Source organism: Octopus sinensis, linkage group LG7 (genome assembly GCF_006345805.1).
Source record: "Octopus sinensis linkage group LG7, ASM634580v1, whole genome shotgun sequence".
Taxonomy (NCBI): domain Eukaryota; kingdom Metazoa; phylum Mollusca; class Cephalopoda; order Octopoda; family Octopodidae; genus Octopus; species Octopus sinensis.
In genome coordinates this window covers 69,646,355-69,660,134 of record NC_043003.1, presented here as the reverse complement: position 1 = coordinate 69,660,134, position 13,780 = coordinate 69,646,355, and the positions used below count along the sequence as shown (strand labels likewise).

The 13,780-nt window shown below is 36.2% G+C and overlaps 1 protein-coding gene across 3 annotated transcripts in view; it reads left to right on the top strand.

Moving 5' to 3' along the window:
* Positions 1 to 13,780, top strand: part of LOC115214434 (doublecortin domain-containing protein 1-like) — a 299,436-nt gene that overhangs the window by 228,109 nt on the left and 57,547 nt on the right. For all 3 annotated transcript variants that reach the window (XM_036504819.1, XM_036504818.1, XM_036504820.1), the window contains 2 exons: positions 4,401 to 4,471; positions 8,656 to 8,815. In XM_036504819.1, coding sequence (XP_036360712.1) covers positions 4,401 to 4,471; positions 8,656 to 8,815 — 231 coding nt within the window. The remainder of the gene's footprint in view (positions 1 to 4,400; positions 4,472 to 8,655; positions 8,816 to 13,780) is intronic.

Sequence of the window (13,780 nt, the reverse complement as noted above, 5' to 3'; positions counted from 1 at the left end):
TTATTGTATATTGTACAAATATAACAGTGTACTTTGAAGCTGTTGAATAAACATTGCTAAACAATGTGTGAGTCATCATTCCACCTACGTATGTGACAGCCAGAGCTCATTCAAAAATCTTCCTGTTATCTTTAAAAACAAAATGTAACAACAATCAAAATTCTAACTTCTTGGTAATCATTTCCAATATATAAATAGCACAATCCTTACAATAGTATCTTCAGATTAATTCTGTATAAGAATATTTATACTTGCTCTAAAATAATTGAGGAATGAATATCGTGGGAGAGAACTTGAACGTGATTTCTTTTTTTTTTTTTTTGTTTTTTTACTTGGTTGAGATTAGATATCAGTTTTTGTGAACAATGATATCATTGATTAGAGGAGCCAGTTGCAAGTTTATTGTGTTTACAACGATGAGAGTGATAAGGGATTCATATGCAACTTGGGTGAAACTAAATATCACACGGGATTTTTGTTTGCAAACAGCAGTTTATAAATTTCTTTGCAGATCCTTTATATCTGTAACACATTGCTAAAATATAAACACATATACATATGTATGTATATATGTATAGGTGTAGGAGTGACTGTGTGGTTAGTGTCTTCTACTATAGCCTCGAGCCGGCCAAAGCCTTGTGAGAGGATTTGGTAGATAGAAACTGAAAGAAGCCTGTCGTATATATGTATATATGTGTGTGTTTGTGTGTCTGTTCCCCAACATCGCTTGACAACTGATGCTGGTGTGTTTACGTCCCCATAAGTTAGCGATTTGGCAAAAGAGACCAATAGATTAAGTACTAGGCTTACAAAGAATAAGTTCTGGGGTCGATTTGTCCATTTGTTCGACTAAAGGCAGTGCTCCAGCATGGCTGCAGTCAAATGATTGAAACAAGTAAAAGGATGCCCTTCCTAACATGCCAACCACTTTACAGAGGAGTGTGTTGGGTGCTTTTACTTGGCACTGCACAAGCACTATTACATGTCACTGGCACCAGTGCCTTTTACGTGGCACCACTGCAGGGCTCTTACAGGCCAATCCTTTTCATCAGGGAGACCAACCATAACACTTCTGTTGTGGAGCACATGTCTTCTTGAGTACAGCAAGGTGCCAAGCATATTGGTCCTTTGTCATCTCGCCCAAAAGGTCCAGCATCCTGAGGTTGTCTTTCAGTACTTTGTCCCATTTCTTTTTGGGTTTCCCGCTTCCACGTGTTCCATCTACTTTGAGAGATTGACACTTTATTATATTAGGTTGTTCCGAAAATAATGACTGATTTCGGAAACAATTTTATTCTGGAAAAATTCACAATAGAAATGTTTTGATTAGTCAAAGTATGAGCCATGAACATCTATGTATCTCTGCCATCAATCAACGAGATTATTTATGCCTCATTCATAAAAACTTATTGGCTTTGATGCTAAGAAATCTTTGAAAGCTGATTCCACCTCTGATTTCGACCTGTAAGTTTTATTGCTTAAAAACATGATTAAATGCTTTAAGAAATGGTGGTCAGTGGGTGAAGGATTAGGAGATTATATGGAGGATGAGGTAAAGTCTCATATCCCAAGTCTGCAGTGTAAAGTTTCATATCCCAAGTCTGTGAGTTTCTGCAGTGTCATTCATGCAACATGTGTCTTTACATTATTGTGGAGCAGAATTGGGCCATGCTGATTCACCAATGCAGATCTCATTTTTTGCAAGTGGGCATATATTTCAGTGAGTTAATTGCAGTAATCTTCTGCTGTAATGCTCTGATTGGCTTCCAAAAAGCTGTAATGGACAACACCAATTGCAGACCACCAGACAGTGACCATAATCTTTGGCTTTGGGAAATGTTTGGGGGACTCATCACAATCAAGCCATTGATCTGATTGTTTACGGTTATCATAAAGGATCCAGTTTTCATCACAAGTGACTATTCAGTCATGAAAAGGATCATTGATGTTTCACAGAAAGAGCATCGAGCACACTTCAAAATGCCAAACTTTTTGATTTTTATTGAGCTCATGCAGTGCCCATTTATTGACTTTTTCACCTTACCAATCTTCTGCAGATTGCATGAGACCATTGCAATACCGACACCAAGTGCTTGAGACATTTCTCTGATGCTTTGACATGGGTTTTGTTCAACAATTGCTTTCAATTGTTCATTTTCAAGACTGCATGACCGTCCTCTACCTTCTTCATCTTAAAGGCTCTCATCACCACTACAGAATTTCTGATAGTACTTTCGTACTGTGAGATTACTACTTATGGAGCCCTCTCCCCATGCTCTGTTGATATTGGCAGCAATTTGGGAGGCATTGTGCCCAAGCTTGAACTCATGCAAGAAAAATAAGCGAAGGTCCTTTTTTGTCATGTTCATAATTAAGAGTACCTAGGCTTCAAGAATGTTCTGTGTCTGAAATAAGTAGAAAATTATTAAAGAGCATACATTAATTATTAAGTATGTCGAAATTCACCAAAGATATAATTAAAATACTATGATTAAATTGCGTTTCAAAACACTATACTTAGAGCTGCCATTATTTTCAGAAGAACCTAATATATATATATGTATAGAGTGTCAGAAGTGATGTACAGATATTGTATATTGGGGGAAAAGGAGGTTGCCAGAATTTTGGAAAAATTTTTTTTATTATTTATTCATTATTATTAGTGCTTTCATTTGTTTTCGAACTTGTCAAGTAAAATTGTGAATGTGCAAACAAGATGTTCATTTATATAAATCAGGTGGGTTTTTTTTATTTCTTTAGAAGAGAACATTGTTTTTGTTTTTGTGGGGTGAGGTTCCAGGACATTGGAGATAGATAGGTAAACAGATAGGTAGACAGACAGACAGATAGATATGTAGAGAGAGGGAGGAATGAGGGTTTCTTTTCAATTTGGCATGTATTTACCATTTATTTATTTACTTATTTACCATTTTATAGCTATTGACATGAGTTCAAGGATGATGACCTCTCCAAGATGTCAGTATTAGGATGGGGAGAATAATGAAAAAAGATGAGGTGCAGTCGGCATCACTGAAAGCATTTTTTTTTAACTTTTTCTTAAGGTACCAGAAGGAAGATAATAGGTTCTACATACATGCATGCATACATACATACATACATGTATGCATGCATGCATGCATGCATCCATCCATCCATCCATCCATTCATTCATTCATTCATTCATTCATTCATTCATTCATTCATTCATCAGACTTCCAGTCAGTTTTCATTTGTAAAATTCTACTCATAAGAGAATCGGGGTATGTTAGAAAATAGTGCTATACAGTGGAATTGAAACCAGATCAGCAACATTGGGAAGGAAGCTTCTTAACCACACAGCCATGCTTGTACTCATGATATATAAAATAATTATAGATTAGTAGGACACATGATGTGCAGTTTATTTAACGATAGCAAACTTCATTAGCTATGACTACTTAAGTTTTTCTAAGTCAGGTACTTATTCTAACATTCTCTTTTGTTGAACCATTAAGTTATGGGGACATAAACAAACTAACATCAGTTGTCAGGCAATGGAGTGTGACAAACACAGGTACATATTTCTCTCTCTCTCTCTTGTGGTAACTATCTAAGTAAGACATTTGTTCTTTTCTCTCTGATTTTGTCTCTCTTCATCCATGCTTTCTGTAGAAGAGCATGTACTTGAAACATTAAAGTCTTCATCCAATTTTATGAGTCTAAGCCTAATATACTATGTTTGTTTGTTATTTTACCTCATCATTATGTTCTTTTTTTTCATTTAAAAAGGTATTTTTACTATATACTGTATACACACACACACACACACACACACATATATATATATATATAAAGCACCCAGTCCACTCTGTAAAGTGGTTGGTCTTGGGAAGGGCATTCAGTCATAAAAACCATACCAAAACAGACAGTGGAGATTGGATCCGTCCTCTGTGCTTCCAGCTCCTGTCAAACCATCCAACGCATGTCAGCATGGAAGATGGACATTAAATGATGATGATGATGATGATAGGTTACCATACAGTTTCGATACATCAAATTCACTCATAAGGCATTGGTTGGCTCAGGGCTATAGTAGAAGACACTCGCCCAAAGTACCAAGGTACTACACAGTAGGACTGAACCTGAATCTACATGGTTGCAAAGCAAGCTTCTTAACCACATAGCCACACCCACAACTATAATATTTATGTCTTTTAAAAACTGGTTACACCTGAATTCTGAAACATTATAGCCGATACCATATTTCAATGTTGCTTTCATAGTAACTATATCAGATTAATTCACTGCAAAATAATATACAATGGAACAGACACAACGGGTGAAGTAAAAAGTCTGTAACATTAGTATTAGACTAATGTCTAAACTTGTCTTTTGTTATATTTGTTTGTTTTCTTTCACAGAAATCACAGCAGCAAGCTCTAGCAATATTTGTACTTTTGCTATTACAGCGAAGACGAAAATTGATCAACCAGTAAGTTGGATTTCAGAAGATTTATTTCAGTTTATTTCGTTCTATTTCTGTTATTTATTCTCTCTGCATGTAAATGTGATTGTCTATGTACACATGTGCACACATAAGTGCACGTGTGCATGCAAATGCACATACACATTATATGTGTGTGTATGTGCATATGTAAGTATGTAGGTATGTATGTGTTTATGTGTGTGTTTGTGTGTATGTTTATTTATGTGTGTGTGTCTTTGCATGTATATGTGATCATCTATGTACACACACACACAAATACACATACACATATATATATATATACATGTGTGTGTGTATATGTAAGTATGTAGTTATGTATGTATGCATATATGTGTGTGTTTCTGTGTGTACATGTATATGTGTATGTATATATATGTGTGTGCTTGTGTATTTCTATGTAAGTATGTAGGCATGTATGTATGTGTGTGTGACCCCCTGCATGTGTATGTGATCATGTATGTACACAAAAACACACACAAAAATACACATACACACATATATACACAGGTGTGTATTTGTGTATGTATGTGTATATCCAAGTATGTAAGTATGTATATATATATATATATATATGTATGTGTGTATGTATATGTGTGTGTGAGTGTGTGTGTGTGTATGTGAGTATGTAGGTATGCATTTATATGTGTATGTGTGTGTGTATGAATAAAGACAGTTGCATCAAGATGTGCTGATCCCTAATTGTGGCGGGATCATGTGGAAGGGAGAAACATCGGAAAACATAGGATGAAGTGGTGAGAAAGGATCTCCAGATGCTGGGCCTTACAGAGGAGAGGACAGGGAACTGACACTCTCGGCAGTTTGGTGTTTTCAAGCAGACACGTCAAGCTAAATAAAATCATGGTTATCCTTGCATAGGGGCAGGGTCCCTTGTGCCTTTCTCCAACTGAGCATTCCTAATCTTGTGGGCTCATGGGTGCTGGTGCCACATAAAAAGCACCTGTAACAGTGCCATGTAAAAAAAAGCACCCATGCTGGTGCTGTGTAAAAGGCACCCAACACACTCTGTAAAGTGGTTGGTGTTAGGAAGGGCATTCAACCAACCATAGAAACCATACGAAAACATATGTGGGGCCCAAGCAGCTCTTCAGCTGCTCAGCTCACCAGTCCTCAGTCAAACCGTCCAACCCATGCTAGCATGGAAAGTGGACATTAAACAATGATGATGATGATATATACATTTATAGGTGCAGGAACGACTATATGATAAGAAGCTTGCTTACCAACCACATGGTTCCAGGCTCAGTCCCACTGTATGATATCTTGGGTAAATTTCTACTACAGCCTCAGGCCAACCAAAGCCTAGTAAATAGATTTGGTAGACAGAAACTGAAAGAAGCCCATCATGTGTGTGTATGTGTGTGTGTGTGTTTGTCCTCCTACCATCGCTTGACAAGCAGTGTTGGTCTGTTTACATCCCTGTAACTTAGCAGTTCAACAAAAGAGGCCGATAGAATAAGTGCTAGGCTTACAAAGAATAAGTCCTGGGCTCGATTCATTCAACTAAAGGCAGTGCTCCAGCATGGCCTCAGTCAAATGACTGAAAAAAATAAAAGAATACATATGCATATAAGCACACAAAATGCAGGTATTTAAATGCATGTGCAGTGTGTATGTTAGTAAGCAATTATTGATTTTATTCCACAGTTCTCCACCTACACATTACAGGTGTATCATATCACCTGATTATTTACATGAAATACGCCACACACAGTGTAATACATATGTATTCATGGTGAGTTGATCAGCTTTACCGATGCCATTGTTTTTATTGTCATCATCCTATGTAAAGATAGGTTAACCATTTAAAACTACTACATAATGGAAATGAAAGAAGAAATGGTTTGAAGTTTTGTATTTGAATAATGTTCTTTGTAAGAAATATCAAAGTATTGTATCATTTTTCTGTCATTAGTCTACTTTGGTGTACAATTCACAAAAGGAAGGAATTTAAAGAATATTGATTTCTTTAGCTTAGAATTTCAGACCAATTTTCTTATATAGAAGAATTATAATCAATTGAATAGGTGCCGGCATGGCTGTGTGGTAACAAATTTGCTTCCCAACCACATGGTTTCAGGTTCAGTCCCACTGCATGTCCTCTTGAACAAGTGTCTTCTATTATAACCCCTATAGCTCTGGGCTGACCAAAGTCTTTTGTGGGGATTCAGTAGGTGGAAACCAAAAGAAGCCTGTCGTGTGTGTTACTGTTTCCTTGGCATCAAATGTCACTCACAAACAAGCGTTGGATTTCATTGCCAATTTTCTGTGAAAATATGTCTAGCCATAGGAAGATATTTCTAAGATGATAGGATGTTATTTAATCCTTTTGATACCAGCCTAGCTGAAACCACCTCTGGCTCTGTAGTACAAATGTCTTGTTTTCATAAGTTTTGAATTAAAATCTTCCATTAAACCTTAGTCACAATTTATGATCCTAACACCAGCTTAATGATAAGTTATTTTACTAAATTCTTTGTTATATTTAAAATTAATTGAAAGAAACACAGAGCATCTCAACAGAAATATGGTAACAAAAGGGTTAAGGGGGTTTGTGCTACTATATCTTGCACACAAACTACTATGCAGAAGCCCTTATTTGGGCCCCTCTTGCTCTAAGAAGCTGTGAAAGATGTTATAAGTCATTTAATCCACTGTTCATTCCCACACCACCACCTATCCCATGGATGCTTGTAGCAGAGTCTGTCTGTTGCAAGCATTCAAACCAGTTCTCCTCCTATATGAGTATAATTTTCTTTCTTCCTTCCATCTCGTACCAATCTCAGAATTCCCTACACCTCTCAGAATTGCTCCTACACCTCTTCATTTAAATAATGCTCTCAATTTCTGGGAGAAAGAGAACCTTAGCTCTTGAGCCAATGGCAGAAGCAGCTGAGAAGATTTGGTCAAAGAGGAATGAAAGTGAATTTTAAAAGCATAATTTACTCCAGAGTCAACTAGTGTCTTCAACTGGAATGGCTATGTGTAAGGTACTTTGGTTCTGGGTCATCTTAACCATCAGGGAGGATTGCAATGTAGAAGAATAACACAGAATGTGAAAGCAGAGGGGTATCCAGGAATCATAGCCCAGATATGGCCCAGCTCTCTTACAGTCTAAGGAGTTAAGGGCTGAAACATTTGTATGATGGGATCTTCTTTTCTGAAGACCTTCTGCTGTTCAGCTCTCCTTAAAGTTTCCTACTACTTGTAAAAAAGCAAAACAAAGAAAGTGTTATGAAGGCTGTGGAATTTATGAGTATTTCATCACCTTGCAAAGCAGTCTTGAAATCCTTCCATAAGAAAAAGCTATATTATTATTACTTCCATCTTAGCAAAGGCAGAGATATTGTTTTCAGTTGTGTTTGTTTGTTTGTCCGTGGACAAGATATCTTAAAAACCGCTGGATTGATTCGGATGAAACTTTCAGGGATGTTTGGCCTCGTAACTGGCACAAACTGATTAGATTTTGGGATTGATCCAGTACCAGACAAAGATTCTGGATTATTTGTTATATTTACTTTACATGATTACAATCTTAAGTTAACTTTCAAGTCTTTCTCAATTATCTCCCTTTGTTCATTTTGGCTTATATTAGATAAAGATCTTACTTAGAAGGCAGTTTATGTCTCATCTGGGAAGAGCTTCCTTTGTTTTAAGATTTAGTCATAGTAAGGCAGTCAGCTGACAGAATCATTAGCACACCAGGCAAAATGCTTTGTGGCATTTCATCCATCCTTATGTTCTGAGTTCAAATTCCACTACGGCCGATTTTGCATTTCATCCTTTTGGGATCAATAAATTAAATATGAGTGAAACACTGGGTCTATGTAATTGACTTACCCCCTCCCCCGAAATTGCTGGCCTTGTGCCAAAATTTGGAATCAGTATTTAGTCTTAGTAAAAGGTGGTAGAGGAGTATTAGTAGACTACCAACCAAAATCATCATCATCATTGTTGTTTTAACACCCACCACTCAAATGAAATGTTATGATCTCAGTCACTTAAACACCATGGTTACCAGGTAACTCCTTATGCACCCGAGGGCTCATGGAGAATTGTTTTTATATGTTCTCTAATTGTGTTTGTAATTAGTGGCAGATAATTATATGAAGGAGTGACAAAAATTTATTTTCTTTTCTAAACTTTTCCAGGGTTACTCAGTCGAATTACCTCAGAAACCAGATTCTTTAAGTGGTCAAACTGTTTTGTATAAAAAACTCTGCCTTTCATGTGCCTATACTCTTAGAGGACGATATTGTATGCAGAAATTAAAGCCAGGGACTGAGTTTTCATGTGCCATGGGAGATCAAGGTCAGTCATTATTATTATTATTCTGTTGTTACTATATTATTATTATCTCCACCTTCACTAAGGCAGAAATATTGTTTTCAGTCACGTTTGTTTGTTTATCTGTGGACAAGATATCTCAAAAACCGCTGAATGGATTCAGATGAAACTTTCAGTGATGTTTGGCCCCGTGACTGACACGAACTGATTAGATTTTGGGATCAATCCGGTACCGAACAAAGATTCTGGATTATTTGTTATATTTACTTGACATGATTACAATCTTAAGTTAACTTTCAAGTCTTTCTAATTATCTCCCTTTAGGCTGTAACTATTTTGAATGGAGAATTTGTTAACTTTGGCTTAGATAAAGATAAACTATTTATTACTGTTACTAAATTTTTCTACAGCCACCTTCACATTCCATGACTACCATTGGGATCAATCAGGTACCAGACAAGGATTCTAGATTATTTTTCCAGTTTTTTACTTAATTTTTGGGAGCAGTCAGGTTCGTTTTTAGTATTCTCATTCGTAAGAGCAGTCGAGTTTATTTCAGATATTCTCATTTTAAAAATACAGTTAATCATTAGTGTTGCCTTGGCGGAGGTTTGTACTTTCTGAGTGCTCTTGTTGTTGTTGTTGTCGTCGTCGTCGTCATCATCATCATCATCATCATCATCACCACCACCACCACCACCACCATCATCATTATTATTATAATTATTATTATTAAGGCAGCGAGCTGACAGAATTGTTAGCACACTGGGCGAAATGCTTAACAATATTTCTCTCGCCTTTATATTTCTGAGTTCAAATTCTGCTGAGGTCAACTTTGCCTTTCAGGGTTGATTAAATAAGTTCCAGTTATGCACTGCGGTTGATGTAATCAATTTACTCCCCCCACCCCTAGCTGCCCTTGTGGCAAAAATTTGAAATAATAATTATTACCACCGCCTTAGCAAAGGCAGAGGTATTGTTTTCAGTTGTGTTTGTTTGCTTGTTTTCTATGGACAAGATATCTCAAGAACCGTTGGATGGATTCAGATGAAAATTTCAGAGATGTTTGGCCTTGTGACTGGCACAAACTGATTAGATTTTGGGATTGATCCAATACCGGACAACGATTCTGGATTATTTTTCCATTTTTTTTTTACTTAATTTTTGAGAGAGGTCGGGTTCATTTTTAGTATTCTCGCTTTTGAGAGCAATTGATATTCCCATTTTAAAAATCATCTCCAGCTAATCGTTGAGAGGACATTGATGTTGCCTTGGCAGAGGTTTGCACTCTCTGAGTGCTCTTGTTGTTGTTGTTGTTGTTGGTATTATTATTATTATTATTATTATTATTATTATTATTAAGGTGGTGGGCTGGCAGAATCATTAGCATGCCGGGCAAAATTCTTAGATTCATTTCGTCCATTTGCATGTTCTGAATTCAAATTCTGCCGAGGCCAACATTGCCTTTCATTATTTCAGGGTTGATAAAATAAGTACCAGTTGAGCATTGGGGGTCAACTTGCCCCTCCCCACCAAACTTGCTGGCCTTGTGTTTGAAACCATTATTATTATTATTATTATTATTATTGAGTGAGAGAGAGAGAGCAGTGCGTGCCATCAAAGTGATACTGGGGTAAAATATAGAAAGCCCAGTATACCCATCATGACTACCCGTCTGATAAGGGTACAATAGACACATGCATCACAACCATATGTGCGTGATATTGTGATCTCATATCATGATAATCAGAGCACAACCTTGCAGGTGGAGGCCAGTGAGAATTAACTTCAGGTCAAATAGCCTATCCAGCTCAAAAGGTCCCTGAATAAGGGTTGTTTAAGGATAATGAACAAATCACCCATGTTTCCAGAAGTGAATTATTCAAACCCCAAAGAATTCGTCTCCACACATGGCTATGATGCTCCTTCACTACTTCTGCTCGTGATCAGAGATGGACATATCGTCAGCCACAAAGGGACATGCTCAACTGGTTACGGTCACATAATTGACAAGCAAATTTGTGGTATTGAGCAGAATATTTACTGTAGCCCATCTTTTATACCAAAACAAAACAATGTCCATGATTATTATCATTACTGTTATTATTAAGAAGGTGGTAAGCTGACAAAATTGTTAGCATGCTGAATGAAATGCTTAGTGGTATGTCACTTGTTGCTACATTCTGAGTTCAAATTCTGCCGAGATCAATTTTGCCTTTCATCCTTTCAGGATCAATAAATTAAGCTCCAGCAAAACACTGGTCAATATAATCGACAAGTCCCCTCCCCAACAAATTCCAGGCCTTGTGCTTTTAATAGAAAGAATTATCATTATTATTATTATTATTATTATTATTATTATTATTATTATTATTCAGTAGTTTTATTTTTATAGCGTGCTTTCACTTCACTACCGAGCACAGCTCTGTGTGCCTTGGGTATGTGCTGTGATTTGTTGTGATGCTCTGATGGTTATTGTATGGAAAGTGTTCTGCGTAGGATGTGTGCAGTGCCTAGTAGTGCAATTTTTTCTGTATGTTATATGTGTTTGTAAGTCCTGGTGTTTTTGTTATGTATTTGTCTGAATATTTTTTTATCATGCCTAATGCACCTACTATGATAGGAATTGTTTCTGTTTTCAGATTCCACATTCTGGTTACCTCTATTTCCAGGTCTTTGTATTTTGAGAGTTTCTCCATTTCTTTTAGAGACACGTTGTCATCTGCCGGTATTGATACATCAATTAGAAAGCATTTTTTTTCTTCATGATCTCTGACGACTATATCTGGCCTGTTGGCCTTAATTTCTCTATCTGTGTGTATCGGCATATCCCAGAGTATGGTTGCTTTCTCGTTTTCTGTGACCTTTTCTGGTGTGTGCCTATACCATCTTTTTTCTGTTGTTATTCCATAATGTTGGCATAGCTTCCAATGTATGTAGGTTCCAACTCTGTCATGTCTGTGAATATATTCCTTCTTAGCCAGGACTGGGCAGCTAGAGATAATATGATTTATTGTTTCTTCTTCTTCTTCTTCTTCTTCTTCTTCTTCTTCTTCTTCTTCTTATTATTATTATTATTTTTATTATTATTATTATTATTAGTGTTATTATAATTATTAAGAAGCCTCAAATGTGGTGTGCAAGAGAGACAACTGCACTAGTAGTAGTAGTAGTAGTAGTAGTAGTAGTAGTAGTAGTAGTCTTAGCAGCAGCAATAGTAGTTGTTATTCTGAAACACTTTGGTCGAATTTAATGTGAAGCATTAAAAGAGCCAAAATGGAAATGAATTTGAAGCGAGATAAAATTAAAGATATTAATCATTGATTAATACAACTTTAATTTTTCATATTCATCATTATTGCTTGACCAACTTTGGTCATCTTTGATAAACCAGACCAATGGTTTTTGAAGTAATCAATCAGATATCACATCCCCCACCCCTACAATATTGTAAATCCACAATGACTGGTGTCTAAATAAAGTTTATCCTCATTTGCTGATCTTTACCATTTTTATTGTAAATCTTGCTGTCTTAACCCTTTCATGACTATTTATTTTGAGGTGTTCTGTGTTTCTTTCAATTAATTTTAAATATAACAAAGAATTTAGTAAAATAACTTAGTTATCATTCAGCTGCTGTTAGGAACATAAATTGTGTCTAAGGTTGGTGGAAGATTTTAATTCAAAACTTATGAAAACAAGACAGAGTCAGTTTCAGCCATGTCGGTAACGAAAAGGTTAAAATGTATTGTTTAATTATTTTTAAAATATTAACAACACATTTTAAGGCGGTGAGATGGCTGAAATGTTAGCACACCGGGTGTAATGCTTAGCAGTATTTCGTCTGTCTTTACATTCTGAGTTCAAATTCTGCCAAGGTCAACTTTGCCTTTCATCCTTTCAGGATCAATAAATTAAGTATCAGTTACATACTGGGGTTGATCTAATTGACTACCCCCACTATAAAAAAATTTCGGGCCTTGTGCCTAGAGTAGAAAATAATATTTTTAAAGACAGAGTAAAGGCAGCAAGCTGGCAGAATTGTTAGCATGCCAGGAAAAATGCTTAGCGGTAATTCATTCACCTTTTATGTTCTGAGTTCAAATTCCGCCACGGTTGACTTTGCTTTTCATTCTTTCAAGGTGAATGAAATAAGTACCAGTTAATTGCTGGGGTCAATGTAATTGACTTACTCCTTCCCAAAAATTGCTGGCCTTGCACCTAAATTCGAAATCAATATTTTAAAGAGAGTGCTGTGTTTATCAAAAGAGATTTTTTGAAGAATCACTCACTTCCCCGATTTCCCTGTTTAGTTTTTGCTTAATTAATATGTTTTTATAACTGCTTTTCTGTAACTATCTATAATAAAGAAAACTGCTTATCAATTAGTTTGAAATATGTAACTTTTACTAAAAGAAAGCAATTAGCTGGATTTATCATCATCAAGGTTTTATCTCACCTGTTTACACCCGTTGAAAATTTTTACCTGAAGATGGTGGATTGTATGCTATGATGTAATCTATGAAGGCATCAATAAAATTTTACCGAAACAGCTGTCATGACTTTTAAAATCCATTTGTGTTTATCCTGTGTGTGTGTGTGAAGGCACATGGCTTAGTGGTTAGGGTCTTCAGCTCACAGTCATAAGGTCATGAGTTCAATTCCCAGCAGCACACTGTTCTTGAGCAAGACACTTTATTTCACATTGCTCCAGTTCACTCAGCAAAAATGCGTTGTACCTGTAATTCAAAGGGCCAACTTTGTCATATTCAGTGTCCCACTAAATCTCCCTGAGAATTACATTAAAGGTACATGTGTCTGTGGAGTGCTCAGCCACTTCCATGTTAATTTCACGAGCAGACTCTTCTGTTGATCAGATCAACTGGAACCCTCATCATCATTATAACTGAAAATGTGTCAGTAGTAAGTAAAGTAAAATTATATATATATATATATATATATATATATATAGATAGATAGATAGATATA